Source organism: Carya illinoinensis, chromosome 4 (genome assembly GCF_018687715.1).
Source record: "Carya illinoinensis cultivar Pawnee chromosome 4, C.illinoinensisPawnee_v1, whole genome shotgun sequence".
Lineage (NCBI taxonomy): Eukaryota > Viridiplantae > Streptophyta > Magnoliopsida > Fagales > Juglandaceae > Carya > Carya illinoinensis.
Window position 1 is genome coordinate 4,344,786 of NC_056755.1, and position 27,088 is coordinate 4,371,873.

At 34.2% G+C, this 27,088-nt stretch overlaps 4 protein-coding genes across 4 annotated transcripts; 3 read left to right on the plus strand and 1 right to left on the minus strand.

Annotated features, from left to right (window-relative positions):
- Positions 1 to 1,880: 1,880 nt before the first annotated feature.
- On the plus strand, positions 1,881 to 8,836 carry LOC122307518 (transcription repressor KAN1-like). The gene is made up of 6 exons (XM_043120437.1): positions 1,881 to 3,491; positions 3,639 to 3,715; positions 4,233 to 4,278; positions 4,594 to 4,750; positions 7,526 to 7,628; positions 8,023 to 8,836. Exons 1-6 carry the CDS (start codon positions 2,639 to 2,641, stop codon positions 8,116 to 8,118), a joined length of 1,332 nt encoding a protein of 443 aa, XP_042976371.1. The 5' UTR covers positions 1,881 to 2,638; the 3' UTR covers positions 8,119 to 8,836.
- Positions 8,837 to 9,705: 869 nt separating this feature from the next.
- On the minus strand, positions 9,706 to 13,117 carry LOC122307519. Its single transcript, XM_043120438.1, has 3 exons — positions 12,756 to 13,117; positions 10,601 to 10,838; positions 9,706 to 10,038 (listed from the first exon to the last, which is right to left on the minus strand). The coding sequence occupies exons 1-3, from the start codon at positions 13,026 to 13,028 to the stop codon at positions 9,884 to 9,886; spliced, it is 666 nt and encodes a 221-aa protein (XP_042976372.1). The 5' UTR covers positions 13,029 to 13,117; the 3' UTR covers positions 9,706 to 9,883.
- Positions 13,118 to 16,677: 3,560 nt separating this feature from the next.
- Positions 16,678 to 21,604, plus strand: LOC122306164 (cytochrome c oxidase assembly protein COX11, mitochondrial). Its single transcript, XM_043118596.1, has 8 exons — positions 16,678 to 16,881; positions 18,353 to 18,448; positions 18,935 to 19,298; positions 19,421 to 19,473; positions 20,025 to 20,097; positions 20,331 to 20,435; positions 21,217 to 21,297; positions 21,388 to 21,604. Exons 2-8 carry the CDS (start codon positions 18,375 to 18,377, stop codon positions 21,487 to 21,489), a joined length of 852 nt encoding a protein of 283 aa, XP_042974530.1. The 5' UTR covers positions 16,678 to 16,881; positions 18,353 to 18,374; the 3' UTR covers positions 21,490 to 21,604.
- Positions 21,605 to 23,937: 2,333 nt separating this feature from the next.
- LOC122306895 (protein TPX2) lies at positions 23,938 to 26,561 on the plus strand. Its single transcript, XM_043119451.1, has 7 exons — positions 23,938 to 24,000; positions 24,115 to 24,171; positions 25,285 to 25,326; positions 25,440 to 25,538; positions 25,685 to 25,744; positions 25,857 to 25,951; positions 26,093 to 26,561. Exons 1-7 carry the CDS (start codon positions 23,968 to 23,970, stop codon positions 26,208 to 26,210), a joined length of 504 nt encoding a protein of 167 aa, XP_042975385.1. The 5' UTR covers positions 23,938 to 23,967; the 3' UTR covers positions 26,211 to 26,561.
- Positions 26,562 to 27,088: the final 527 nt, after the last annotated feature.

Genomic DNA, 27,088 nt, shown 5'->3' on the forward strand with positions numbered 1-27,088 from the left:
TTATCAAGGCAATCTTTAACAAGGTACACGTACAGAAAAGGGTTCATCACCTTTGCAAAAGGAAAAAAGAGAAGAGAAAAGAGATAATCTGCAAAGCAAATGTGCAACATTTCCTCTTTACTACATCTCTAGTGCTACTAATAATTAATTAAACAGCTTGTCAAAAGTAATACCTTTCATCGTCCCCCAAAAGGCTTCCATCACCAATAAGAAAAGGTAATCAGCTAGGTAACATAGGATCACCTAGTCTCAATCTCCTCCGGTCCCTCCACAAAGCTCAACACTCAAATTAACAGATGATCAACACGACTTGGTGGTGGATATGCATTCATGTCTCTGATCAGATCAGGAAACTCCATAAGTTTAACAGAGCACCAAGAACTCCTACTTAATGGTGTCACAGGCCTTTTGAATGCACCTCACCTCAATCTGATGATAAGTGCGGGATATATATATATATATATATTATAGGAAAATGATACTTTGCCCCATGATTTTGACCCCTCAAAGTTATTTGGTATTTTAATTTTTTTATCTTAATAGTTAAGAAAGTGACTATTAGTGAAGTGGTGTATTTTTTTTAATGTTTAAAAATGTTTGAAAGAAAAAGAAAAAAAAAGTACAATTACACGAGTAGCAACTTTGAGGGAGCAAACTCAAGGGAATGAGTAGCAACACCTATATATATATGTATGTATGTATGTATGTATGTATATTGTAGATGATCATACTACAACAAGAAATTTGGAGGGGATCAAATTAACCACTAAAGCATGACTAACTGCAACTACCTCCTATTCCTTTTTTTTCCCCCTTCAATAATCATGCCCCAAAACCAGATCAGCTTTGTTCTCCTTCATATAGAAGAAGATTGAGATTTAGCTAAGGGGAATATTGGGAGGGGAGAGAAAGGTGAGAGGTCGAAAGATTTCAGTACATGTGTCACTTATACATAGATATAAAGAAGTCTCTAAATTACGTATATATGATGAAAGATTGTTTCTCAAAAAAGAAAAAAAAATGTATACTAGATATATATATAGTGATATATATTGCGGATGATGTAATTAACATGGGCATATCTTGATTATTAACTACGATTCTGTGCACTGAACAAAGACCATTTTCTTAAAATGTCGCGTCGAAAAGAAAAATGTGTGCAACTCATGATGTACATGACTTCAGATGTTCTTTTAACTTTGTTTTGAATTTTCCACTACTTCTACGTACGCACTGAACCCATCCTAGAAAGTAAACACACAGCATTTACTTTACCCAATATATGCATTTAATGCACCATCCAAAGTCCAAACAACCACCTTTGAATTACTCTCTCCTTGGCAAAATTGAACAGGGTAGCATAGTAGATAAAGTCTCCATTAATTAAGAACAAAAAGGTTGCATTGGGTGCCCCGGCCAGAGGCAGTTTGTTATCTCCGGGAACAGTGTTTAAAGAAAGGGTTAATATTACAACTTATTAAGACCATATAACTTCTATTTAACCTAGGGTTTTGTAAACCCTGACACACATAGATCAGAGGGTGATGTGAACGAGAAGATTTTGGACGTTCATGCATGTGGATCACGAGGAGGACATAATAAAACCCAAGGATGCCAAACAAAGTAGTCGTTGAATACTGAAAGATTAATTGGTAAGCAAGTATTTTGGGAGGATGAAAGGGGTATTATAATTTGGAAGCTAATAACTAATATTGTAGAATTAGGGTTCAGGACGCGTACACATGACGAAAGCAAACAAAAGCCCCTTTATGTCCTCGTCGATCGGTCTCTTACTTTCACTAAGGTCAATGGCCGGGTCTTTCTATGGAACATTATTCAATATCTTCCCCAAGCTAGATTTTGTAAACAAAAGAAAAAGAAAAGTTATTTGCGTTTATGTAAGGAAATGAGAACCCATTAAATATTTCGAGAAAAAGTAATCATGTTAGTGAGAGAGATCAGACCGAGCGAGGAGGGTGGGGGAAAAGGAATCACACATGAGGGTGTCTTTCTCTGTCTAGCTCTCTTTCATTTTTTTTTATTTTTTATCCCGTCGTCTCCGGGGAAGCGAAATCCAAAGTGATTATATTTTTTGGTGCATCTCTTGTGGATTTTGACCACAGAGAGGGAGAAAGAGAGAGAAGGAAGAGCCTATGCTCTTCTTCTTCTTCAGATGTCATTTTCCTAAATATACTCTCGAGGACACACCGGACCAAAATCTCCCCCCTCCTCCTTTTCCTTTCCGTGCCTTTCTGGGTTAATTTCTTTATTTTATATCTTCCTTCTTTTGCTTAACATCTCTCTCTCTCTCTCTCTCTCTCTCTCTCTCTCTCTCTCTCTCTCTCTCTCTCTCTCTCATGTCTGTTTGTTTTGGAACATTGCGGATACAGTACTCTTTTTTCTTTGGTTCAACGTCTCACTTCATATTTTCCCTCTTTTGTCTTAAAAAGCATACCAAACTGTTCTTTAATAGCTTTTCCTTGTGTTTCTGGAAGAGAGAAAATATATATATCGTTCACATATCTTCAAGAAGATCGAAATATTAAAGACCCACTTGTCAATAGCTTCACTTTCTTTTGTTTCTTTATGGTATAAAGTTGAATTGAGCTAACACAAGCTTCTATTTGGTAAACGGTTCATGAAAATGCCCTTGGAGGGGATTTTCATTGAACCCTCTTCAACCCCTCTCCCCGATCTCTCGCTGCACATTAGTCCTCCCACCAGTTTGTCTTCTTCCATTTGCACTACTAGCAATGAACTAGACACCAGGTTCGATCTTTTGAGCCAACGAGAAGCCCACAATTCCAACAGCAATAGCTCTGAGAGGACTGAATCCCAAGCTCATACCGAACTCTCTCTTGGGAGGAATTCCAGATGTGAAGCTGAAGAAGCACCACATAATCCTTATCAACAACAAAGTCATCTTCTTTACCAGTCTAACAATCACTTAAATCACATAAATCATGGGGTTTCACTGCTCGATGTCTCCTCAGACGGTTTGAGGCCGATCAAAGGGATTCCGATCTATCATGGCCGTTCATTTCCCTTCTCGCCTATGGACCCTACGAGAGATAAGGATCCTAAGATGTGCTTCTACCAAAATCCTTCTTATCCCTCTTTGTCTTCCTCTTGCTCCTCTTTGTGCACACCATCTGTATCTCATTCACCTTCGCCATACTATGGAGGGGGCTTGGATCCCATGTCAATCTTAAACTCGGTTCCCAATGCCTCTTCCGCGGCTTTTAGATTGGGGGCTACAACAAGGTTAAATGGTTTCTCGGCAGATGCTTTCAAATCCCAGCAATTGCACCATCATCATCACCACAATCAGTATGGGATAGGACCTTCGGAGCCGTCTCATGGGATGATGAGATCGAGGTTTTTGCCTAAGCTCCCAACAAAACGGAGTATGAGAGCACCAAGGATGCGCTGGACGAGCACACTCCATGCCCGATTTGTCCACGCTGTCGAGCTTCTTGGTGGCCATGAAAGTAAAGAGCTCTTCTTTTGCTAGCTAGTCTGATCCTGCCCTTTTCTTTTCCTTTTCCGTTTTAGTGATTTCCATCGAGTTTTAGATTTTGGGCATGTATTTTCTTTAGAATTTTTAGTCTAATCTGTTTGGGGATGATGAGTTGCAGGAGCTACACCGAAATCAGTTCTTGAGCTCATGGATGTCAAGGATCTCACATTAGCTCATGTCAAGAGCCATTTACAGGTAAATATCACATAATAAGACTCTGTGTGTGTGTGTGTGTGGCTCGTTCATCTGCGGCGGTGTTGATCTGTCTCGCCGGCGCAGTAGCCGATGAACGCAGCGAATGACTGAATGAATGAAATAATGAGTGAATTAAAGAGGAGGGAGGTATGCACGAGTATATAGCTTCTGCGACAGAACAGACAGCTTCTGCTTTCACAAATAGAGAGAGAACAAAGTAGAATGATGGCAGACAAAAGTGGTCATCATTTCTCAATAATAACCATCTTTACAAACTAATTAACAAACATCCAACTTCCCGATTAACGATGAAACGAAGAAGCCCACTGACCAGAGACACGAGAGAGAGAGAGAGAGAGAGAGAGAGAGAGAGAGAGAGAGAGAGATCTGTTTTTTCTTTTTCTTTTTTTCTTTTTTATCGTATTATTCTTTTTTTGGGCTGTATATATACTTAATTCAATTAAATATCTAAGTGTTCAAATGTCTTTGTAAATGCGAATTCCCATTGGCTTTGCAGATGTATCGGACTGTTAAGACCACTGACAAGCCTGCCGCTTCCTCAGGTAATTCGTATTGCTTAGCTTCAACTTTTACTTTATTTTCTGCAGCCTTATCTTTAACTTACCCCCTGCGTTAGGTTCTTTTCCCATAATTTTTTACTGCACCCACTTCCAATATTTGGTTAATTCTCCCTTTGACATTTCCGTTGATCCTTTCTACTAATCCTACGAATGACATATGCATAAACATCATAATATTGATGCAGGCATGCATGCATGCATCCATACATGCACATAATCTATATACTTGCACACATTTTCTATATGCATGCATGACCTAATTAAACATTCACATGAAAGTATTGGTTCTCTTTGAAGGTCAATCAGATGGATCCGGGGAGGACGAAATCTCCCCTATGGGAAGTGCTTGTGATCGTGGCCTACGTCCGTTTACCGATCAAAGAGGACAGGCTGAACGGCCCATACAACAAGATGTGGACTATCCTTCTTCCAGTCTGTGGAGTAACTCTTCGAGGTAGATAGCTTCAACAATCTCGATCTTTCTGATCTCTATAATTCACGCATATATATAATATTGCAACATAGAACTTCTTCTTTTCTTTTTTCTTTTTTCTTTTTCTTTTTTTTTAAAAAGAGAGTTTTCTAGTTGTTTATTATGGTCATATGTTACGCCAAAAGGCATACACTTCAAAAAGCTTAGGGGGATGGACTGACGCGAACTGCGTTCCTTTTACTTTTGCATGGTACCTAATTAGCTTAGAAACGCAAATCCACGTACACCATTTTTGAAGAATAAAACGGTTCTTGTGGCAGCTTTTGCTTTATTTCTGTTTGGTTTTTGCTTTCTATATATTTCTCCCTCTCTCTCTCTCTCTCATCGATCTTTTCTCATAAGATTTATATTTTTGCTGAGATGATATTTGTAGCTTTGATCGATGGATATCGGAAAAAAAAGACAGACATATATAATCAAACGAGATTGAGGACAGCTACGCTTTTGCTTTTTCTTTAGAACCATGCGCATCTTGATATGTACTCTTATATATTCTAATTGTTGTTATTGTTTAATAATGATGACTGTTCTTTATTAAAATCAATCTGGTTCTTATTCTAGCTGATCTCCACGAGGAGATCGATTGCATATATATGTGACCAAAAAGACCATTCACATGACTCCAAGTGCTCCCTCTTTTCAAAATTTCAATCAACAAATTAAGAGATTATATATGATCATCATGGTCGTGGTACCAGCTTCCATTTTGTTCGAGATTACAATCTAAAAGTAGCTAGCACAAGTAGTAATAGCTAGTTATAAGAGTGGAACCTGTCGGCTAGCAGGATATAGAATGGCTGGCCGTCAGAAGGGTGATTCGATCAAGTACTGTAGCTTGTTCTTTAGAAGATGATCAGTCTGTATAAGTTTCTTTTTTGATGCATGATATATTCTGTAACAGCTATAGCTATTACTGATTAAGTAATTACTTCAAAATTGGATGATATTAGAGCTGGATGCTTATTCGCTGCACTTCATTTTGTCGATGATTCCCAATGCAAGGGGACAGGAAATGCTATATATATATATATATATAGTAGAGATTCGTATGTACAGCCTAATAACGTTGGATTTACGTGTTATTATGCACTTTAATTAGTACTTATTTAAGCCCTTTGGGAAGAACATCTTATTAATTGCTAATTACCAGCATCATGCTCTTGTATATATCCACCGCGCGTACTCATCTAATTAGCTGTGATAAAAATAAAAATAAAATGAAATAAATTATGGGAAAAAGAGATGGGGAAGGAGATCAAGAGAGAAGCCCATGCATTTTGCATTACTTGTTTAGGTTTTTTACCAGGGCAATTACCTACCTAGCTTATGATCCATCGTCATTTTCAACACTAAATTAATATTATTATTTTTTTGTTACATGAAACTTGATGAGATAGAAGACTTTTTACAGTTTAATTTAGAATAATACCTCCAAATGTGGCAAGCAAAATAAGTTCAATATAGTGCACCAGATTGTTAATTAACTAGTTTAGTTAAGTATGCATGCATGTACTTGATCGAGCTTCAGTCAAACCAAACGCAGCATTGATATATCCCACATATATACTACCAGCTGGTATAGTACCATTGCTGGAAATTAAGAGATCGAGAACAGCATAAACATCTCATGCATAGTACTTAGTTGTACCAGGCGATGATCAGTTAGGGTTTAGTGAGAAAGAAATGGTTGTACATTCTTCAAAAAAATATCATGAGGAGCTTATATACATACATACATACATATGTGTGTATACATATATATAGCCAAACTCGATCAGATGAGATTTTGCTTTGTAGGAAGTAATACCATAAGTTAATATGAACGTACTACAGCTATATATATATATATAATCTGCAGTTTTGAGATGCTATTGCGTCCCTGAAGTTTTTCCTATGTACTTTTAATGAGTCATTCTACTGCCAAATGATATATATACCAACATATATACATACACACTTACATTATATGTCACTTGCGAGAATTGAAAGATGATAGTACGTAGATATATAGTATAGTTCAAATACTTCAAAGCATTTATCTTAATTATATTTTTTTAAGCAGTGCCTGCAAATAATTTGGTGTGTGATAAATGGATGAACCAATAGTGCTCTCTCTCTCTCTCTCTCTCTCTCTCTCTCTCTCTCTCTCACTATAAGAGAAGCAGGCTTTTGTGACTAAAATTTAATGACCAAAATGACTATTTCCCACGATTTTCGTGAGAAATAGTCATTTTGGTTACAAAAGTTTGATCACAAAAGCTCACTTTTCTTGTAGTGTCTCTCTCTCTCTCCCCTACCCGGGGTACCTTGGATTGTCATTATGTGGTCTCATTCTGGAGTCTTGAATATATAGTACTGAGTGTCACAAGGATTTTAAGTCTTAAATTAAAGGGGGGATTATAATTCCCAAGAATATAATGACGTTCCAATGGCTGCAGCTAACTATGATGATCTAAGTCTACAATATTAGTTGTATGTTAGGAGAAACTTATAAATTCAAGTGAATGAATTAGTGATCATGCCAACAAGTTTAATTCCTATGTATTGATTAATTCTTTTTTGTTCATGAGGATCGAATATATTTAATTCGGAAATAATTAATTGCTAGCTCATCTCTATCATGATCTTTACATGTTCCCACGCTATATATATACATATGTGTGTGTGTATGATAAAATAATATACTACCAAAATAGTATAAATTCTGGCTGACTCGAGGTTTTAAAATTTTGCCAGTCGGGAGGAATGGCCACAAGCTAACATGAGCAATGACGTCGAGCGGCTCAAAGCTGCATCCTTTGAGTCACAACAAGTTAGACCAAGACCACACCATTCGCAGGTACGTACGGATTTAAGAATGGAAACCTGTCGTAATACATAAATGCTTTAATAACAATGAAATTCCACAAAAGTAAACATACTTAACCTGGTTTAATATAGTACGTTAGATTGAGACCATTTGCTACGTAGACACAAGATTGTTTTGATCCCACTTTGAGATTGTTAGATTGAAGTCATATTAATTTGTGAGTTTGTTTTTGTAGGACAAATCTCTTGTGACTGTAGCACTTCCCATCATAAAATACGACTCAATTTTGCTTCTCAAAACCCATGGTGACATATTTGTGTTAGAACTAGATCATGCACGTTCATGCAAAATCCTGATCAGCATATTCCATTGCAACATTCATTGCGAATACTTTATGGTAACCAAATTTACCAAAACATTACAGGAATGTGGTTCAACTCAAACGAAGAGCTACTTAGGGAACCCAAGCTTGGAGTTCACATTAGGCAGACCCGATTGGCATGGCAAACCGCATGACTGATCATATTTCACCGTGTCCGGCCTATATATTTGCCTTTGTTTTGATTTGCAGTCCTTGACTAGTTCATAATCTTCATGATTGACAAGTTATAGATATACATAGAAGGGTGTTTGTGAGGAAGAGGAAACTGCAGCTCGAGTTAATTATGCAAGTTAAATCTTTTGATTGGACGTGCAGCATTTTTGGGGCTTGTTTGTTATGTGTGGCTAAAGCTCTAGGTGATTGCAAACAAAAGAAAAAAGGATGGAGAAGGGATGAGCAAAAGAGAATGGCATGAAAATGGGTTTGATTCTCACAACTTTTAAAGACTATATATTCCTGTCAAGCTGGATTTATATATAAGGAAGCGAAAGCTAGCTAGTGTATGACATACACAGCAATATCATTCTAAGCATGACCTTAATGCTAAACATCATGAATTCATGACATTTTTTAGTACTTCAAGTCACTGAAAGCGGGTCACCTTCATAAATTGCTCTCTCTTAAAGTTGGTTGAGCATTCCCTTCAGTAATATGTACTGGAAAAAGCCATGCATTATGGCCTACTGCATGTAATGCTGATTTCTGTGTACTGTCAACTTACTTGTTATTCGATCACTTGTAAATAGTGAAAGAAACTGGACTTTGGATCTTTTTCTTTTTTCTTTTACCAGTGATCAAAGGTGCATTAATATATATAGCCAACTGGTAATGAGCAGGGTTTTTTTGTTGCTATTAATTCTTTAGCCAATCGGAAGATCAGTATATTCATTCTTTGGGTTTGCATTAATTAATATGAGAGAACCACAGCCATAGACAAATCCTTTGTAGTGATGATCTATATATGTTTTCCAGTTATAAAGGCACTTGCATAGCAAATAAAGCTAGCTCCTTCACCTTTGCCCTAAGGTTTTACAGTTCGATTGGATATGGAGGTAGAGGAGAGCAGATGATCAGGGCAGGGGAAAGGGTGGAGAACTCTACTTCCTCCTGCTTGCATTTTTATTTCTGGGGGAGTGTGTACAATTTGAACGAGTTAGAGAAAACTAATCTGGGTCAACCGACAGCCCACTTCACTTCTATTTGTGACCCGTTAGTCTATACTTAGGAGTTGGGTCCCTGAGTGAAATGTCCTTTTTTACACATTATATATGTATTCCAAACCGATGAGGAGTCCTAATAACTTTCATTTCTGTTTCATCTTATGCTTTGAGACGAGCATAATGTACGGGCCAAGTTGTATGCATATCTCTCATTTGATAAAAAAAAAAAAAAATGTATACCTTCAGCACAGAGATGTCATCTGGCTGCACGATCATCCAAATTCCTGTATTTGTTACAAAATCAGCAACCAAACAGAGAAATTCATTGATTCTTGAACCCAACTTGGACTAGACACCCGATCCTCCATCATAAAACGAATACTCCTAACAAAAAACTAACATTTTCTGGCGGATAACACATTAGCCTTTATGTTATCTGACTGGACTAGACATATAGCCTAAAAGATTTGTGAGTTACAGCACATTCAAATCCTAACGAGTGAGCAGAGCAGTCCTCGATCCTTAGGGACAAAATGAAAGCAAAAAGAGTTCACAGAGACAGAGATTAAATACAAGAAACCACTTATTGTCTTCATATGGAAAGGCAGACCGCAAACTTCAAAGGATAATACAGTAAAAATGAAAGTAAATGAGAAGTGTTCCATTTTCACTAGTGGTATTGACTAGTAATTATTTTAATTACATTCTATACTTCCAAACTGGAAATCTATTTGCGGTAACTTTCAATCTGATATCTTGTGTGGTTCTTGACGCCAGTGAGCATGCCTAGCAGAAGAGTAAGCGGAGAGTGTGGAAGCACTCATGGTCAGCGAGTGCTTAGCAAGGTTCACGCTTTTCTTTGTTGCTAACCACAAAGTCCAGAAGAATCCAATCCAACCTGATTTAGATAAAAGTTTTGGATTCCAGAGGGGTTAACAGAAATGGAGCAGCATCAAAAGCAAATCCAGCATGAAATATTAATCACAAGCCTCACATAACAACAAAAATTAGTACAAAAACCATGTTTGGATAGGAAAAGGTAGCACATTCCACGTGTGTAGGGCATGGGCTAGAAGGTCCAGGCAATGGAACATTTTGCAGGTTCCTTGCTTGCACATTTGCACTCAGAAACAACAAAAAGATTATAGTTTCATTTTTATTCTCATAATATACACCAATATGAACTAGTGCAATATCAGTTTATTGGTGAGGTCTACCCACTTTTTCTTATTTCAATCATCTTTGTAAACTTAAATTTTCCATTTACAGATATGGCATGTGAAGTTCAAGAGTCAATATTTTTCTAAGAAAGTAAAACCACAATTAAACTCCAAAGAGCAAAAAAGGGAAACGCGAGGTCTGTAGAACTGATAAGCCATTAACCACGAGCACTTGATAATAAGAAAGTAAAGAAAGGAGATTTTGGGCAAAAATAAAAATAAAAGAAAGGTCATCTGTACCTGTAACTATGAGAGCAGCTATGATTGCTGAAATTGTAGCACCAGCAATAACAAAGACAGCTACTGATAATGCACCAATATATATAAATGTTACACAGGTGAAGAAAAAGGCCAAGAAGCCACCTGCTGCAGCCAAAGACACCAAAAGAGATATAACAATGGCATTGACGGTTGCAGCCAGAAAGAAAAGCATAAAGACCAGCAATCCTGTCAAAGCAAGAAGCGTGATTGTCCCAACCTGCAGCAAATTTGGAAAGTACAGAAAAATTAAGAAGAGATCTTAAAACATTAAATATTATTAAGACAGGACATTCAAGCCAATCAGTGAAAATTCATTCATATGATCCTTTATTTAATTTATAATCAAAACTTTATGCGAAAAAGTAGAGAATATCTACTTTAATGATTCCGTAACACCATTGCAACTATTCTTGTAACGATCATAAGAAACAAATTAAGAATATATCACACAAGAGTGATGCATGAGCAACTGCTAAATCCATATGAGGAGCGAAAAAGAGATGGTACCGTCAATTCATACATCGTAACTTTTGTGGAATGCCCGAATTTTAGAATAAAAGAACAAAGTGGAGAAGTGTTGAAACTGTCGAAGGATGTAATTCCTTTTAATCAAAAGTTTTATTTTGCAAGATCTTCAAACACCAAATCACGATGCAATCCCAATTCCAAAATCACATTTGAACAAAGAATTGAAGAAGATCTCCATGACAAGCAAATAATACACGTTTTGGATAAAGAAAAGAGTAATAGATTGAACTTGGTTTCTTTCTCCTTATTTCCCCTATTGCTTAGGGCCTTCAAGAGCATTGTGAGATCCGCATTTACATATAAATTGGGCATCTAAGATAATGCAAAACACATTAAGGACAAATTTTTATTTCTTTCCTCCTGTTGTTTGGTACCAAAAGAATAGAATATATCACGCTCGCAGAAAGGGGAAAAAAGGAAAGAAAGGTTAGAATATGTATTGGGCATCTTACCTATAAAAAAAAAAATATACGCATTGGGCACCTGCTTATCATTCTCATGATCAATAAAACTCTAGTGTACAGGAAAAAAAAGTATTGGGCATCTAAGGAACAGTTGTTGCAGTGATTTTGAGCAAGACGAGTGCAGGCAGAATTAATAAAAGGAACTCATCAATAATAAAATGGCTTTATTAAACTCCCATCTCCAAAATACAAACACAACATCCTTCTGAAACCAAGTTAAGCAAATATTTCAAAACACGTAGTTTAGGTTTCTGTTAAAATTCAAAATCTAATCCCCATATCCAATAAAAATGAATTTTTCTAAAAAGCTTAAAATTCTGGCCCTTATATTTTTCTAAAACCTAAAAAATATATATTTAAAAAGCAAGTATTTTCTTTCTCTATTCTTCTTAGAATGCCCTCCAATATTACATGTTGTTTTCTATTTTTTCTTTCTTACCCGTGACTTTTTTCTATTTTTAATTGAAAATATTCATTTTTTTTTTTAAATGAGAAAACTTTTATCAGCGATTCATGATCTTTATTAACTATATATAGACGTCCTTCATATATTCATAAATCGATAACTAATAATTTGGTATCTTATAATACTTTCTTCTAAGATAGAAAAAATATATATACACACGAACAAAAAGAAAAAAGAAAAGAAATCTTTAACTATCATTATATTACTTCCGCCACTCCCCCCCCCCCCCCCCCCCCCCCCCCCCCCCCCACCCCCCCAAAAAAAACATGTGTTCTGGATCCATCACTGATCACAGCATAAATTACACCTTAAGAAAATCTCAACCCACTCGGTAACCAAACTAAAAAAGTGATGAGATACAAGAAAGCAGAGTTTTTATACTTGAATTGAAAGGAACAAATCTGCGTTGGGAAAGAGATGAATAAGAAGGAAAACAATGGACCAAGTAGGGGATCTAAAGGGGAAAAAAGAAAGCGCTCAGAAAGCTTAGAATTTTCATATATGACCAATTAGAAAAAACAATTAACTTGGCCGAACTCTCCACCAATTTTCCTAGGTTCTTATACTTTAATACTACAAACCAAAAATATTTTTGACGCAATAATTAAATCACTGAAACTGGCATTTATCCAATAAACAAACACGAAATCGAAGCACGAGAAAGAGACACACTCACAGAAATGACGAGGAGGGCACGGAGGGGACTGCCCCTCCGAGTCCAGAGAAAAACATTCCGCCCAGTGTTTCCAGAAGCTTCTCGAAGGAAGGGTGCGTTATCGGCCACAGAGGCTCTGATCCGGTGCAGCAGCGGAGCACGCTCACGCTGATCATAAGGGAAGAAGATCGCGGACACCATACGATGGAAAACGCCGTACAAGGTTTCCTCCTCAGTTCGGCGGGGGTGACTCCCTTCGCCGTTGGGCTTCTCCGTCCCGTACGGTTCGGCCATTTTGCGAGGCGCGTTGAGGGAGACAGAGTGACCGAACAGACTCTAGTGTGACGTTGAACAACCTGAGGCTGAGTGAGGAAGGGAAAGGGGGAGTGAAAATATATACTAATATGAAAAATGATAGTGTACTCGCCGTGTAAATATTTTAAAAAATAAAATTTTAATGTGTCGTTATTCTTACATATTTTTTTATATTTTTTATTAATATAATTGATTCTATTATATTTTTTAATATAAAATAATTTTATTTTATATAATTTTTTAATATAATTTATATAAAAATTAATTAATTTTTTATTATTAATTTTTTTAAATAATTATACCCACTCAACAATCAACAATTATATAAAAAAGAGAAATATTATATGTAGTTATAAAGTGCATAAATAACATGCATTCATTTTAAAAAATAATAAAATTTATTATTAAAATATTAATTTTTTTACGTGAATCTTATATTTATTTATTTTTTATATAATTATATATCGATTGTATTCTCACAATTACAAATATTATTTTTCATATATGAAATTACACTTTAACTGATCAGCAACGGTTCTCATGAGAATACAATTATAAGTAAACATTATATGGATGAAAAAATCTACACAACCTCCCAACACCCCAACATCACACTCTTTTTCAAATTTTTAATTTTTTTTTTTTTGAATTTATTCTTTTTAAATTAATTTAATTATTTTATTCATTATTTATATATTAAATATTTAATAAAAAATAAAATAATAAAAATTAAAAAAAAGATGGGGTGTTGGGATGTTGAGAGGTTGTGTAGCAAAATCTTTTTAATATTATTATTATTTAAAAATTTAAAAAATTAAATTATTTATTATATTTTATATAAAATTTTAAAAAATTATAATAATAAAATAAAATAAAAATGTTATATCTCATTTTTTAACGACCAAATCTGGCCTTCAGCTCATCGGTACACGAGAATACCGTCCGGACGGGGCAACGCCCGTCGTCCATATATGTATATTTCGATTATTTATTATGACAGCTCTTCTCTCCTGCCAGATTACGATACGTGCACGTGGAGATCAAAGAAAGAGCGCAACCAAAGGCTACTTACAAAATGAGCACGCAACCAAACGGCAAAGAAAGAGCGTGTCTAGTTCCCGTACATTAAAAAAAATAAAATTGATATCCATATTTATAATTTTATACACATAATTATACTTGTTGTGCCGACCTCTTAATTATTATTATTTTTAAATCCGTACATCTATTTTTTTAAAAATAATCTATATTTATAATTTTACACACATAATCATAACTTAATCTTTAAAAAATTAAAATTTATTATAAAAAGGTTAGTTTATATATATTTTTTTAAAAATTAAAAATTACAATTTGTACACTCTAAATCTATATAACTTATTATTTCAGAATAAAAATGACTTTTTCTAAAAAAAATAAAAACTTTCTAGTATTATAAGTTTATAAGCTAGGATAAAATGAATGGGAAATGTTTACTATTAAGAAAAACTAATCATGATCAAGTGTTAATTAGTTAATTTATTTTTCACTGGTCAAGAAAAACATGATTAAAATAATTTTTTCTTTGTCCAGACTTAGATCCTAATGATGTCTTAATCGGATAAGATATCCATGAAAATCTACAGTCATTCCTGAAATAGAGCACTATAATGGGCCCCCAAGGTTAGCAGGTTCGGTTTAAAGAAGAGCTGTACCAGTAAACAAATTGGGTCAGCGGTATTTTTTTGGGCCGAAAGGATGAATTCTGTTTCGATTGAGATGATTCGTCGCTCTTTGGGCCTAAGAGCAGCCTCTTGTCAGCTAAAATTTGAATTATTTATATAAACAAAACTCACATTAAATTAGATTGGACAACTTTAAAATATTTTATATTTTTATTATGGTATTTAGTTAAATATGAAAGATTAAATTCATTCACTAAATATTAAAATACTACTTTCTTATCATTATAATATAATTTATTAATTTAATTATAATATAAAATATGATTTTTATATGATTTTGAAAATTAAATGACCTTTGAAAATATTATTTTTTAATATTAATTTAATTATAATATAATTATTAATAATATTAAATTGGTAGAATTATAAATGGGATAAAAATAAGTTTTTTAAAAAATATTAATTTAACAATATTTTATTATTATATAGAGAATGAATGTCTAATCCAATTTAAGGATTGAATTTAGATGAAATAGAGTCAATAGATAAATATAAAGAAGTGTAATATTGGTTAGATTTTGAAAATAAATTTGATCAAACCAATGAGAATCCTTTAAGAGTGATGCACTTTGAAATGAAAGTGCTACGTATAAAAATAAAATAAAAATTATATACAAAAAAATTTATAAATTGTCGTAATTTTATATGATTCGTTAAATTTATTTTATAATAAAAAAAAATTAATGTACCGTAATAAATCATTTTAACTTATAAGTTTATTTTTATTTAATCTTTTTGTAATTAAATATTTCTCACTTAAAAATATATTCACTCAGCGAAAAACTTACCTGAAAAATTAACCACAAGGCATGAAGTCACGATCTGTATTTGAATAATGCTCCCTATAAGTTTTGGACTTTGAGTAATTGGAGAAAATAATATGTTAAATATTGCAAAAAATAAGTTTATAAGTTAATTCATGTTATTTGTCACATTATAAGATTTATTTTATTATAAAATAAATATTACGTTTTACCTTTAATCACGTTAGTTATAAATTTGTTTTATAAAATTAATATTTAAAAAAATAAGTCTTATTAAAAAGAAAAAATAATTTCATTATTTTATGTAAATATTTTTTTTGAAAAACTAAATAAATATTAAATATATATTAAATTAAATTTTTAATAGTAAATATATGAATAATGATAATCTTACCACTATTCTATTATTCTTCTATCACATTTTTTAATTTTTTAATTTTTTAATTTTTTTAATTTTTTACTTAATAATTAAGAAAGTAATTATTAATAAAATTGTATATTTTTTAAAATTTTTTTTAATAATTAAATATATTAAAAAAATATTTAGAAAAATAAAGAAAAAATAAATACACTATAAATGATAAAATAGTGGTAAAAGAATCTAAGTCTATATTACCCTAGAGTTTTGTTATATACAAGCATAGTTGTGTACTAATCTGTATACCAATACTGATTCATTCATACTTAAAATTTAAATTAACATTATTTTTAATAAAATCTACTTTTTAACTAATTACATCGTATTAATACATAAATCAATACATAATTATACTTATAAATAGCAAAACTCGTTAGAGCATTAGCAATGGTTTCTTTATCTTCATATGTAAAATTATATGTTTTGAAGATTGATTTTGAATATGAAGAAGAATTCCTACATTGGATTATGTATTTTTTGATTAAATAATAATAAAATAATAAAGAGAGAGAAGAGAAAAAAGAAAAGAGAGAAAAGAGAAAGTTGGGAGGAGAGAGAAAAAATAATAAAATAATGTTTGAAGAAGGAAAATGACATCTTCAAATATGAATAATTACTATTCATAGTTATTTAAAATTATGAAGATAAATAAATTAATGTAGATGAAATTGTGGCAAGTTTATTCAAATTTGACTTCAAAAATAAGATGAATAAACCCACAGACACAGATCAATAAACTATCGTTCCCTTTTTCTTTCCGTCCTATTTTCTCTCTTATTCCTCCCTCTCTGTACTCGACGCCTTCACACGGTCACACCATAGGCTTGGCTCAGCCGCAGCCACCGGCCACCCGAATCCCATCCTGTGAGGTCACCGGAGGAGCTAGGAGCTTCCCCCTCAAGGCAGGGCACCCTTACAAAATTAAGGTAATTTCTGACTTTCCGCAATTGCTTGGTTCATGTTCATACACGATGGCAAAGGATTCATCTAACAGAATGGGCACTGCCCATTTGAAGGGCTGTAAGGGCCGGACTTGGAAAGGGGGAAATTGGTGGCCGAAATCGTGGATTTCGGATAATGGTGATTGGTGGTTTCGGTTCTTAAGGCGTGATTGTTACGAGTTTATTGCTCAAAGTTTGGGAGTATGGGGGAAGTCGTTCATGCCGTTTATGGAGGTTCTACATATGTCCGGATGGCTTTCGAGTGGATGAGGCTGAAACCCAATGGAAATGGTTTGTAGTTTATGACTTTGTTGATGTTTATGCTCGGGATGTACTTGATGATTTCTTCTAATAATTTCGGAGGTGAATTTATCACTTTGTACTTGGTCGCTATGAGTGATTGTGGCATGAATTTATGTTGGAGTTTTGAGCTTACGGGTTTGTGGACTAGGGTGGCCGAACTTTCATAGTGGCTTTGAAGGCCGAGTCACACAAACCGTCTCAATTCTTGCAGGAAATTTCCTGTGGATAATTTGAGGTGTTGCTGGGCCTTAAGGACTGGTTTTTTAATGGTGACAGGAGTTTCATTGGCAGCTCACGTGCTTTAGGACGGTAGAAATTAACTGAGACCACTGGAAAGAGGAAATTGTAACTTCTTTGAATTATGGGACTTTTTTTTTTTTTTTTTTTTTTTTTTTATCTCTTGGGTTATGGGATTTTATTTGCAGCAAGTAGGTATTAGAAACAAGATTTTTAATTGGAAACAGCTCTTAAAATCGGGAGATTTTTTTATTCCCAACCCACTCTACATAGGCATTAGAAACATAGGATTTTATTCTCATTTGGGGAGTGAGATGGGATGAAAATTTTGTGAATAGTAATAAGATAGTTTCTGAATAATAGTGAGATAGTTTGAGTTGAGTATTTTTAAGTTTTGGGAAATGAGAGAAAAAAAGTTGAATGAAAAATATTATAAAGTTAAAATATTTTTAAAATATAGTTTTATAATTTTTTTTTATTTGAAAAAGTTGAATTGTTTTTTATTTTTTATTTGAAAGTTTGAAAAGGTTGTAATGATTAGTTTGATAATTTTGTATTTTAATTATGTTTGGGAAGGAGATGGAATGAGTTGAGATGAGATGAGAATTTTGGGATGAGATATATTTCTAAACAAGCCCTTAACTTCATTAGCATGTGGGAGAGGCAGTTTTGTTTGCTTTGAAAGGCTACTTTACGGAAGCTGATCCCATCTTATGTGGTGCATTTGAAGGAAAATAAATTACTGGACTTTCAAGGATTGCAAGAAGAGGATGACAGAAGTCAAGGATTTTTCTTTAGAACTCTTATTCTTTTGGATTGCCGTCCAATATTTTTATTTTTATTTTTTAATTTCTAGCTACTTGTTGCTAGAGTTTGATTTATCATTTACCAATGGCATTTTTGTTTTTCTTTTCAGATATCCGTGGTGTCATCTGAATATGTCATTTTCAAGGCTTTGTAGAACAACCAACCTCTTCCCTTACTTTAAGAATTTACAGCGTCCTAGCGCCAGGTAATTCTTTTACTAAAACTAATATTATGACTGAAATCTTTCTTTGGTTCCCTTTGCTTTAGTAGCGAAGTGGGAAGGCAATTTATCATGAAAAAAAAAAAAAAAAAAATCCTGGGAGGTAGGACTAAAATAATGTGTAGAAGCAGTGAAGAATGACATGAAAAAAAGTAGGGAGGTTAAAGCGACTACATTTTAGAGAGGATTAAGGGTTTGTTAAGTTTAGTTGATCTGTGTTTAATTGTTTCGTAATATGCTAAACTCACTGTAGAAGTCATGCATATTCAGGAAGCATTTTAAGACGTTACTTGTTTCTCCAGCTTCAGAGGGAGATTGAGAAACAATAATTTCAGTAGAAAAATTTCCAGAGACTAGTCTTTTTAACAAAGCACCAGAGTATGATAAAGTTTTTATTTTTCCTTCTCTCACCAAATCAAAGCATATTTGTTTGGATTTTGTTATATGTAGATGAATTTGTTCTTGATTCAGGTGCATGCCTAATGTTATAGGCTGGTCGAGTTATAACTTCATCAGAGCTAATACTGCATATCAGAGGGGTTTCAGTTACGATATCCAGGGTTTGAGTTTAAGATGTGAGTTTAGTACAGGGCCATTAAATAAGTATAGCCGGTTTTCACCTTTTGCTTCTGGGTATATTGGGAGGTCATTTTCTTTGACCAATATTCAGCGCCACTATGCCTCTCAAGCTTCCAGAAAACAGAAATCACAGAAGATGCTTTTATACCTTACCGTTTTGGTATTTGCCATGGTGGGTAGTAGTTATGCTGCGGTTCCTCTATATAGAAGGTTCTGCCAAGCTACTGGGTATGGAGGCACTATCCAGCGGCGTGAGGTGTGATTGAGTTTATTTCTGCGTTTTCATTTTACTTTCAGTAACCTTGCCTGTTTTATAATCTTTCCCCCTTCATAGTTCCTCTTCTTTTCTTTGTTACAACAAGATCTTGCAATCTGTAGAGTGTTGAAGAGAAGATAGCTCGGCATGCTAAAGATGGAACCGTTACTGCAAGGTGTGATTTCTATTTCATAGATGGGGCTTATTGTTTTCTCATAATTCCAATATGAATGACTATAGTTTACTCAATTATTGGATGATTAGGAGCTGAATGTGGTTTCATTACCAGTTCTTTTATCATTTTCATTTTTTTGTTTTGTAAGTCCTTACTTTTCATCATCCTGTTTTCAGCATATGTATTTACTCCTTATTTATATGCTGTGTGTTGAGCTGGTAGTTTGCAAGACAGGGATGATGTTAAAATGGAAGAGAAGGGAAACCAACATAGAAAATAGTTTTAATTCAAATGATCTACTTGGAGAATGCACGAACTTTTTGAAAGTATTCCCCTCCCCTTGCTTGTCTTGTGCCCCTACTAAGTTACAAGTTTGCACCCCCTATCCTTCATGTGTGAGACTTTTTTTAACTCAAATCAATTCTACATTAAAAATATTACAGTTTCACAATCAATTAAGATTCTCCTCCCTCCTATAATACAAAGTCAATATTTCGGATTTAATGCCATGTGCCTGATGAGTTATTGACTTCTTATTGTTCTGCTTTCAGGGAGATTGTGGTGCAATTCAATGCTGATGTGGCTGATGGAATGCCGTGGAAGTTTATTCCCACACAAAGAGAGGTTCTTTCTTTTAGTGCATGTGTGTGTTGTGTTAATATGTGCTTAAACAAATTATTTGATTGACTTATTATTTTACGTAAGAGAATCAATGCAAAGAACATATCATTAAAAAGGCTTTTAAAACTAGAGTGAGTGTGCTTGTAATGTGTACGTGCATTGCTTTTTTAATTGTGAAATACCCTTTGTGCAGTTTCTGTCTCTGAGCTGTTATGATCTTGGTATCTTTTTGCCAGGTAAGAGTCAAGCCTGGAGAAAGTGCCCTTGCATTTTACACTGCTGAAAATCGAAGTTCAACTCCAATAACTGGTGTTTCTACTTATAACGTCACCCCCATGAAGGTACTGATAACATCAAGCATGCAGTATTTTCAATGAATCTAACCTGAATGGTGTTTCACTATAATATCTGTTGAATTTCTAGGATATGATCATTGGGTTCTCTAGTAAATGTCAACTTCTCTTTGTATCATCTAGTTGTTGAATTCTCTTGGTAGATGTTTAACCGTTAAAAAAATTGAAGATTTTGAAAAGTTAGTCTGATATATTGAGTTTTATGTTTGTTACTTACTCTTAGGGGTGTGTGCTCACCTGTCTTCCCCTTTTCTGTGCTCTGGTATTCTCAAGGTAATTAAACCTATAAGGTAGTGTCCAATGAAAAATGATTAAGAAGAAATAGAAAAGTGGGGCAGGTACTTTGATCAATGCTTCCAATTTTTCTTTTTTCAATCTCTAAGAAGATTACTCAGAATTTTTTGGTCGGTGGTGAATTTTGGTCAACTTTATGGTGACTTTTGATTTACTCAAACTTCCATGGCTTTTGATTGACCTCTTGATGAACCCAATTCCTTCTGGAAATCGTATAGAGAATTTTCAAGCATTCCCCTGTTTGTGACCGAATGGGATCTCTCCCCTATTACCGATTGGAGTACTCTTAAGACCATTCAAAACATAAAGTGATCGAAATAACTCAAAAAAATTTAGATGTCAAGTGATCATGATTACCACAAATTCTTGACTTCTGGACATCCCTTCCATGGGGAGGTAGAAAAGGTCCAGTTTTAGGGCCTTGGAGCAGAGTTTACGTCAGAGCTTAATGTTGAGATCCTCTTCTTCTTCTCAGGCTGCAGTTTACTTCAACAAAATACAATGCTTTTGCTTTGAGGAGCAACGCCTTCTTCCGGGGGAGCAGATTGACATGCCTGTAAGCAGTTTTTTTTCATATTTATGAACTGATTTATCAGAAAAATTGTTTTTGACTACTTTATGTTACTGAATGTTCACCAAAATGCAGGTATTCTTCTATATTGATCCCGAGTTTGACACAGATCCTAGAATGGATGGTATCAATAACATAATTTTATCATATACATTTTTCAAGGTTTCTGAGGAATGAAAGGGAACCTTCTATTGCAGCTTTGCTATTTTCCTAAGATCACCAAAGGGGGTGGCCAGACTTCTGTATTAAAGGAAGATGGCAAACAAATATAATAAATATCAATTTTTGGATATTTAAGGTTTTATCTTATTTCCTTCATTTTGTAAATTCTTATCTGATTACATATGTTTCTTATTCCATCTTCATGACAAACTAAGGACAATTTTTTATTTTTGATTTTTTATCACCTAAATCATGGTAGAATACTGCTTCAGTTGTTCTTTCTAAAAAAAATTTAAGTTCTTGAAAGCCTGCTGTGGACTTTACCCTCAAGTGGATTTCCTGAAACATTTGGGACTAGAATGATGCATTTCACGCAAAAACAAAGATGAAAGAGTTGCCACCTAATTCGGAAGCGTAATGATCCCATTACAATTAAGGACTACATTAGAATTAAGTAGATGGCTGCAATCTGGTTAGTTAGATAACACTTTCCATGTCTGGGAGGAGTTGGGAAGTTGAAATCATATAGTGGGGCCAAATGTGAAAGGCAAATGCCAAATTCTGAATTTTCAAGTGAACTATTAAAAATATGATTAATGTTACGTACAATCATAAGGCGTAAATGTTATGTAACTATTTTAAAAAATAGTGGGGTTTATTATTAAAAATTTAATTTTTTTTATATGAATTTCGTATTTATTTACTTTTTTCAAAATAATTGCGTAGCATTTATATACTTACAATTATAACTATTATTTCTCTTAAAGATAACCGCGTGGATTTGTAGAGCAAAATTTTAAACACGAATTAAAATTCTTATTGCAATTATTCAACTCCAATTAGGTATTTATATATTGTCACCAAATAAAAGGATAGGAATGAGCATTTATATTCTTAAAGGAACCGGAATCAAATGTATCCTAACTTCCCTAAATTTCTTGCTGGAAAAAATGTAACAAAAACAAAGATATTGAAGTAAAATATGTCTTTTGGGCAATTAGAGAACCCAAATCCACCATAGTTCCAGATTGCAATAGCACTGAGCAAAGAGATACGTCTGACTAAGAAGCAATTCAATTACTGGCTAATCTCCAACCAAATACCAAACCGCTCCCAGCAAAACATTGAGCAAATCTTACTTTTTCCTTGTTGATTGTTGTAGTACTTGAACAATGACACTCCGTCCATAATGAAATTAACAAGTTAAGCTTCTATTAGAATTTGGTTGAGCAGTATACCGAGAGCGGTGGTTTGTCCATCCTGTTCAGTTCAGTTACAGTAGTTGTCTATTCAGTTGTTTCAATGCAGCGAGAGAGAGAGAGGTATGTAAAATTCGTTTTGAGGGCTAGCTAATCATCTACTTCCACAATACTTAAACCAGAAGCATTAATGAATTGTCATCAGTAGGTTAATTTTCGAATCATGACCTAACTTGTTATATGACATGCCGCTTACCTCATTAATAAGATCAAAGGCCTCCTACTTGTTTGGGGTTTCCCCCAAAAGCAATCAACGCCTGTTTTTCTCTCTTTGTTAGATAACGGCTTTAATAAGGAATACTTGAAAGTGGGTGGTTAACAACCTGTACTCAGATGTTGCACCTTTTTTTTTCTTCTGGATTTTGGATTATCTGTAGGAAAAAGATAGTGACTGCATGCTGCAGTGTGCAACGTTTGTACTGATCAGTTGATCAGACAGTCCATCCAAGTTGTTTTTTGTCATTATTAATGTTGTTAATTATACTACTTTCTTCCCTATTATTATTATTATTATTATTATTATTATTATTGCTATAATTGTCAAACCTTAATTTCTTTTGTTTCTTTTTGTTTTTTATCTTTATTTTCTCCATCATTATTATAATTTTCTTGTGTAAGAATTCCAAGGCTACGACTGTGTCGATGCAATTAATTATATTCTCTGATCTGCATGAAAAAATGTTGAACACAGTTGATTTGCTTCACTCGACTACTCCGAGTAAAAATTTCACCCAGAATAAAAAAATTGAACTGCTCAGTTTGTTGTTCTTCAGCTATTTACTGGAATCTCAAATGTTGTAAAAGTTGCATGTCCTTTAAATTTTTATGGAATTTCTGACTATCTTATAAACTAGCAAACTTAGCTGATATCGGTTGCCAGTCTGCATGCTGAGATCACAAGCTGTTGAAAAGCCACGTTATTCTTGGTCTAGTTAATTGGAACTTAACTCTTTTGATTAGTGAATAGAAACTTGGGATTATGTAGTTAACAGAAGCCAAGAGCGAAGAGGAGATTTGAAGGAACTTATTATCATCTATGACAAATATATGAATGAGAGGGAGGTTTAATCAGAAAGTTTGGTGCCAGAGAGTATGAAAACTTATAGGCATGCTGGTGATGTGGCAACAGAAAGAGGCACTGGAGACAGTTACCAATCTCCAACCTCTAAGCTCCCACCCTTTATATATAATTCTCTTCAGTTCAGTAGCGATTCAAAACATCCGAGCTTGAAACATGGAGAAGACACACACCAAATCTGCACTGAAGGTTGCAATGCTTCTTCTTCTTCTTCTTCTTCTTCTTCTTCCTTACTTATTACTTCTTTTCTTCTGTAACTACAATGTTTATCCTTCATTCATTTTTTTCCCATTTCTTTGAAAGTTTGTGAAGGCTAGCACACAATCTGCAGTCTCGTGGAGCTCTACTGCTGGAGGAATGGTGAGATGTGGCCCCTCCTCAATAGGCTCTTAGAAATCTATCATGCATTGCCAAATTACCACATGAGCTTGCCCCCCTCGGCTCCCTGACTTTGTTTAGTGGAGTTTGAGAACAAACTTCTATTAAACTCTTACCATGCGAGCAAATATATCATCTGGAATTGTATAAAATGCATAGGCCTAGCTATCACCATCAGAATTGTACAACAGTAGTACAATATTCAAATCTCGGCACCTTGTTCTGAAGGTTATGAGCCTCAGAATATTAACATAATGTGGTTGCTTTTATATTTTTAACTATTTAAAGTTTTAGTTGACTTTAGCAGGACAGGGAAAGTTAAACGAGATTGTGAGTGAGAAATGCTAACCACTCAAAAAGTCACTGTCAGGATGGCAAAAGAAGAAACACACACTGCAAGAGCAGGGGACAAAAGGAATCCAAAAAGCTTTCTACTTCAATTAGAGATCTTGGTCAAAAGAGTAACTAAATAAGAATTACATAGGAGTAAGTCAGGGAAAAAGTAATACTACGTATAATTATTTTTACGTATTTTTTGTACATTCTACTGATATGATTGGCTGCATTAATTTTGTTAGTACGCAACCAATCACATCAATGAAGTGTCAAAAGAGTACACAAAAGTGACTACATATAATTTTTTATTTAAAAAATAATACTTGATCAGATTATGAATGATCATTAATTAAGTAGATCGTGCTATATATTAACCTATTTAATCACATACATGAGCTAATTATGCATCATAGTGTGGATTATCTTTATCATTTCTGTCTTCAAATTACCCCGAATATATACCCAACAAAACCCGAGTCTCATTAATTACTGCTTCTTATGGATCTTTTTTCAGTTATTATTTGTAACTTAGATATAGATGCATTGATTGGATCTTGGATCCACGAAATTACACTCCCCTCTGTTCTTATAAGGGAATAAGGTGGTGCCCTCAAGATTTATGTAGATTTAAGTATATATGCTTCGTGAGTGGGCCCCTTCATATTGCTTCATGTATCATGTGCTTATTTTTACTTGATTGGTTTGGAGGCCAATGTGCATGACTGACACTAAAGTAGTTAAAATGGAATGTTTTAACAGACAAAAGACGAACTCAAAGACCGGTTCTTTGACAAATCTAAGGTAGTCAACTTCAGCTACATATCTTGTTCCACTCTCTCTCTCTCTCTCTCTCTCTCTCTCTCTCTCTCTCTCTCTCAATTGTAAGACAGCATGTGCGTAATATCCATCTCTAGGCTTCTCAAAAGCATTACCCAAAAGAGAACACCAAGCCACAAGGAATCAAACTTCATACCCAAGAAAGAGCCGTCAAACGCGCAATGTTTAACTACGAGGTGAGTTATATGATGAACTCGCTTAATTATTATAATTTTGTGTTTGCAGTTGCTCATTTTGATCGTTCCAACAAACTGAAGCTCTCACTTTTTCTCAAGCTTTCTTTAAGCGATCGAGTTGATGATAAAAATATACATGCATGCAGGTAGCAACCAAGTTGTATATCATAGAACAACAGAAAAGACGAGCAGAGAGGTTGCAGAAGGTACCCATATCTTGGAAACATTAATTAATATGCTATAATATATATGTAATTAGAGGCTAAGAGCACAGTTCACGTTCTCTGATGGACATCATGTTGTATGCATGTGAAAAAGATGATAGAAGAGGAAGAGATTCGTTTGCTACGGAAGGATATGATTCCAAGAGCTCAATTGATGCCATTTTTCGACAGACCCTTCTTTCCACAAAGGTAAAACGTTGGATGCTGTACGTTTGGAACCCTATATGATCAGTTCCATAGCTCACTTCTGGTTTTTTAAGTCCAAGGCGCTGATAATAACATATATATGTATATGTGTGTGTGTATGTATGTATGTATGTATGTATATAGATCAAACAGGCCATTGACGGTTCCTAGAGAGCCAAGTTTCCGCATGATGAACGGCAAGTGCGGAAGCCGGATCTTTTGCAGTGGAATCTACGATTTTCAAGGGAGTCATATGGTCTGAAGCCCATCAAATAAAAGTAGTACGGCTGCGGAGGAAGTTTGTGACGCAGTACTCCTCGTCTGATCATGATGGTTCATGCATGCATGCTGTACAACGTGGTCGATCAGAGAACACTTAATTCGGCTGTTGTTATATACAGTACTGTAATTGTGATAATATGGTAGATCATCTGGGCGTGCGTACGTACGTACGTAGTTTATAATCACTGAGATTTTCCCTTTTTTTTTTTTTCTTTTTTACTTTTTGGTCTTTTCTGTTCTTTTTTCTGTTGGACATTGCTAATTTGCTAGGGAAGGAGAACGAGTCGGCTTTAATTTTTCCTAGAACAAAATAAAGTTTATTGTGTTTTCACTTGTACGATCTCTCTCTCTCTCTCTCGGGGCCGCAATCGGGATTCAAATTTTTTCTTACAAACAAAACTGACAAAAACTATCGTATTAAAGAAATGATCACCTAAAAAATATTTACAACAATTAATTCAGCCAAAATTAAAGATCTTACACAAAGCAACCCAATGCATTTCCGGGAAGGATTATACACAAAGCGACCCAATGTATTTCCAAAATAAAAAACGTTCTCACTCTTATATTTTTATTTTTTCTTATCAGTCAAAGAAGTGACTATCAAAGAATTTATATATTTTTAAAAAAAAATTTCTTAATGGTTAAGAATGTTTAAAAAATAATTAAAGAAAAATAATTAAAAAATAAAAAACTCATTTATACTAGTGTACACATTTGGTAGTCACCAGATATTGTCCTCTCCAAAAAGAGCAATTCGTGGGTTCAACTTGTGTGCTTCTTTTGGGTTACCTAGACCAATACATTTTAGGAAGTAGTCTAATATTTTTAACAAAAAATTAAATCTAGCATAAATAA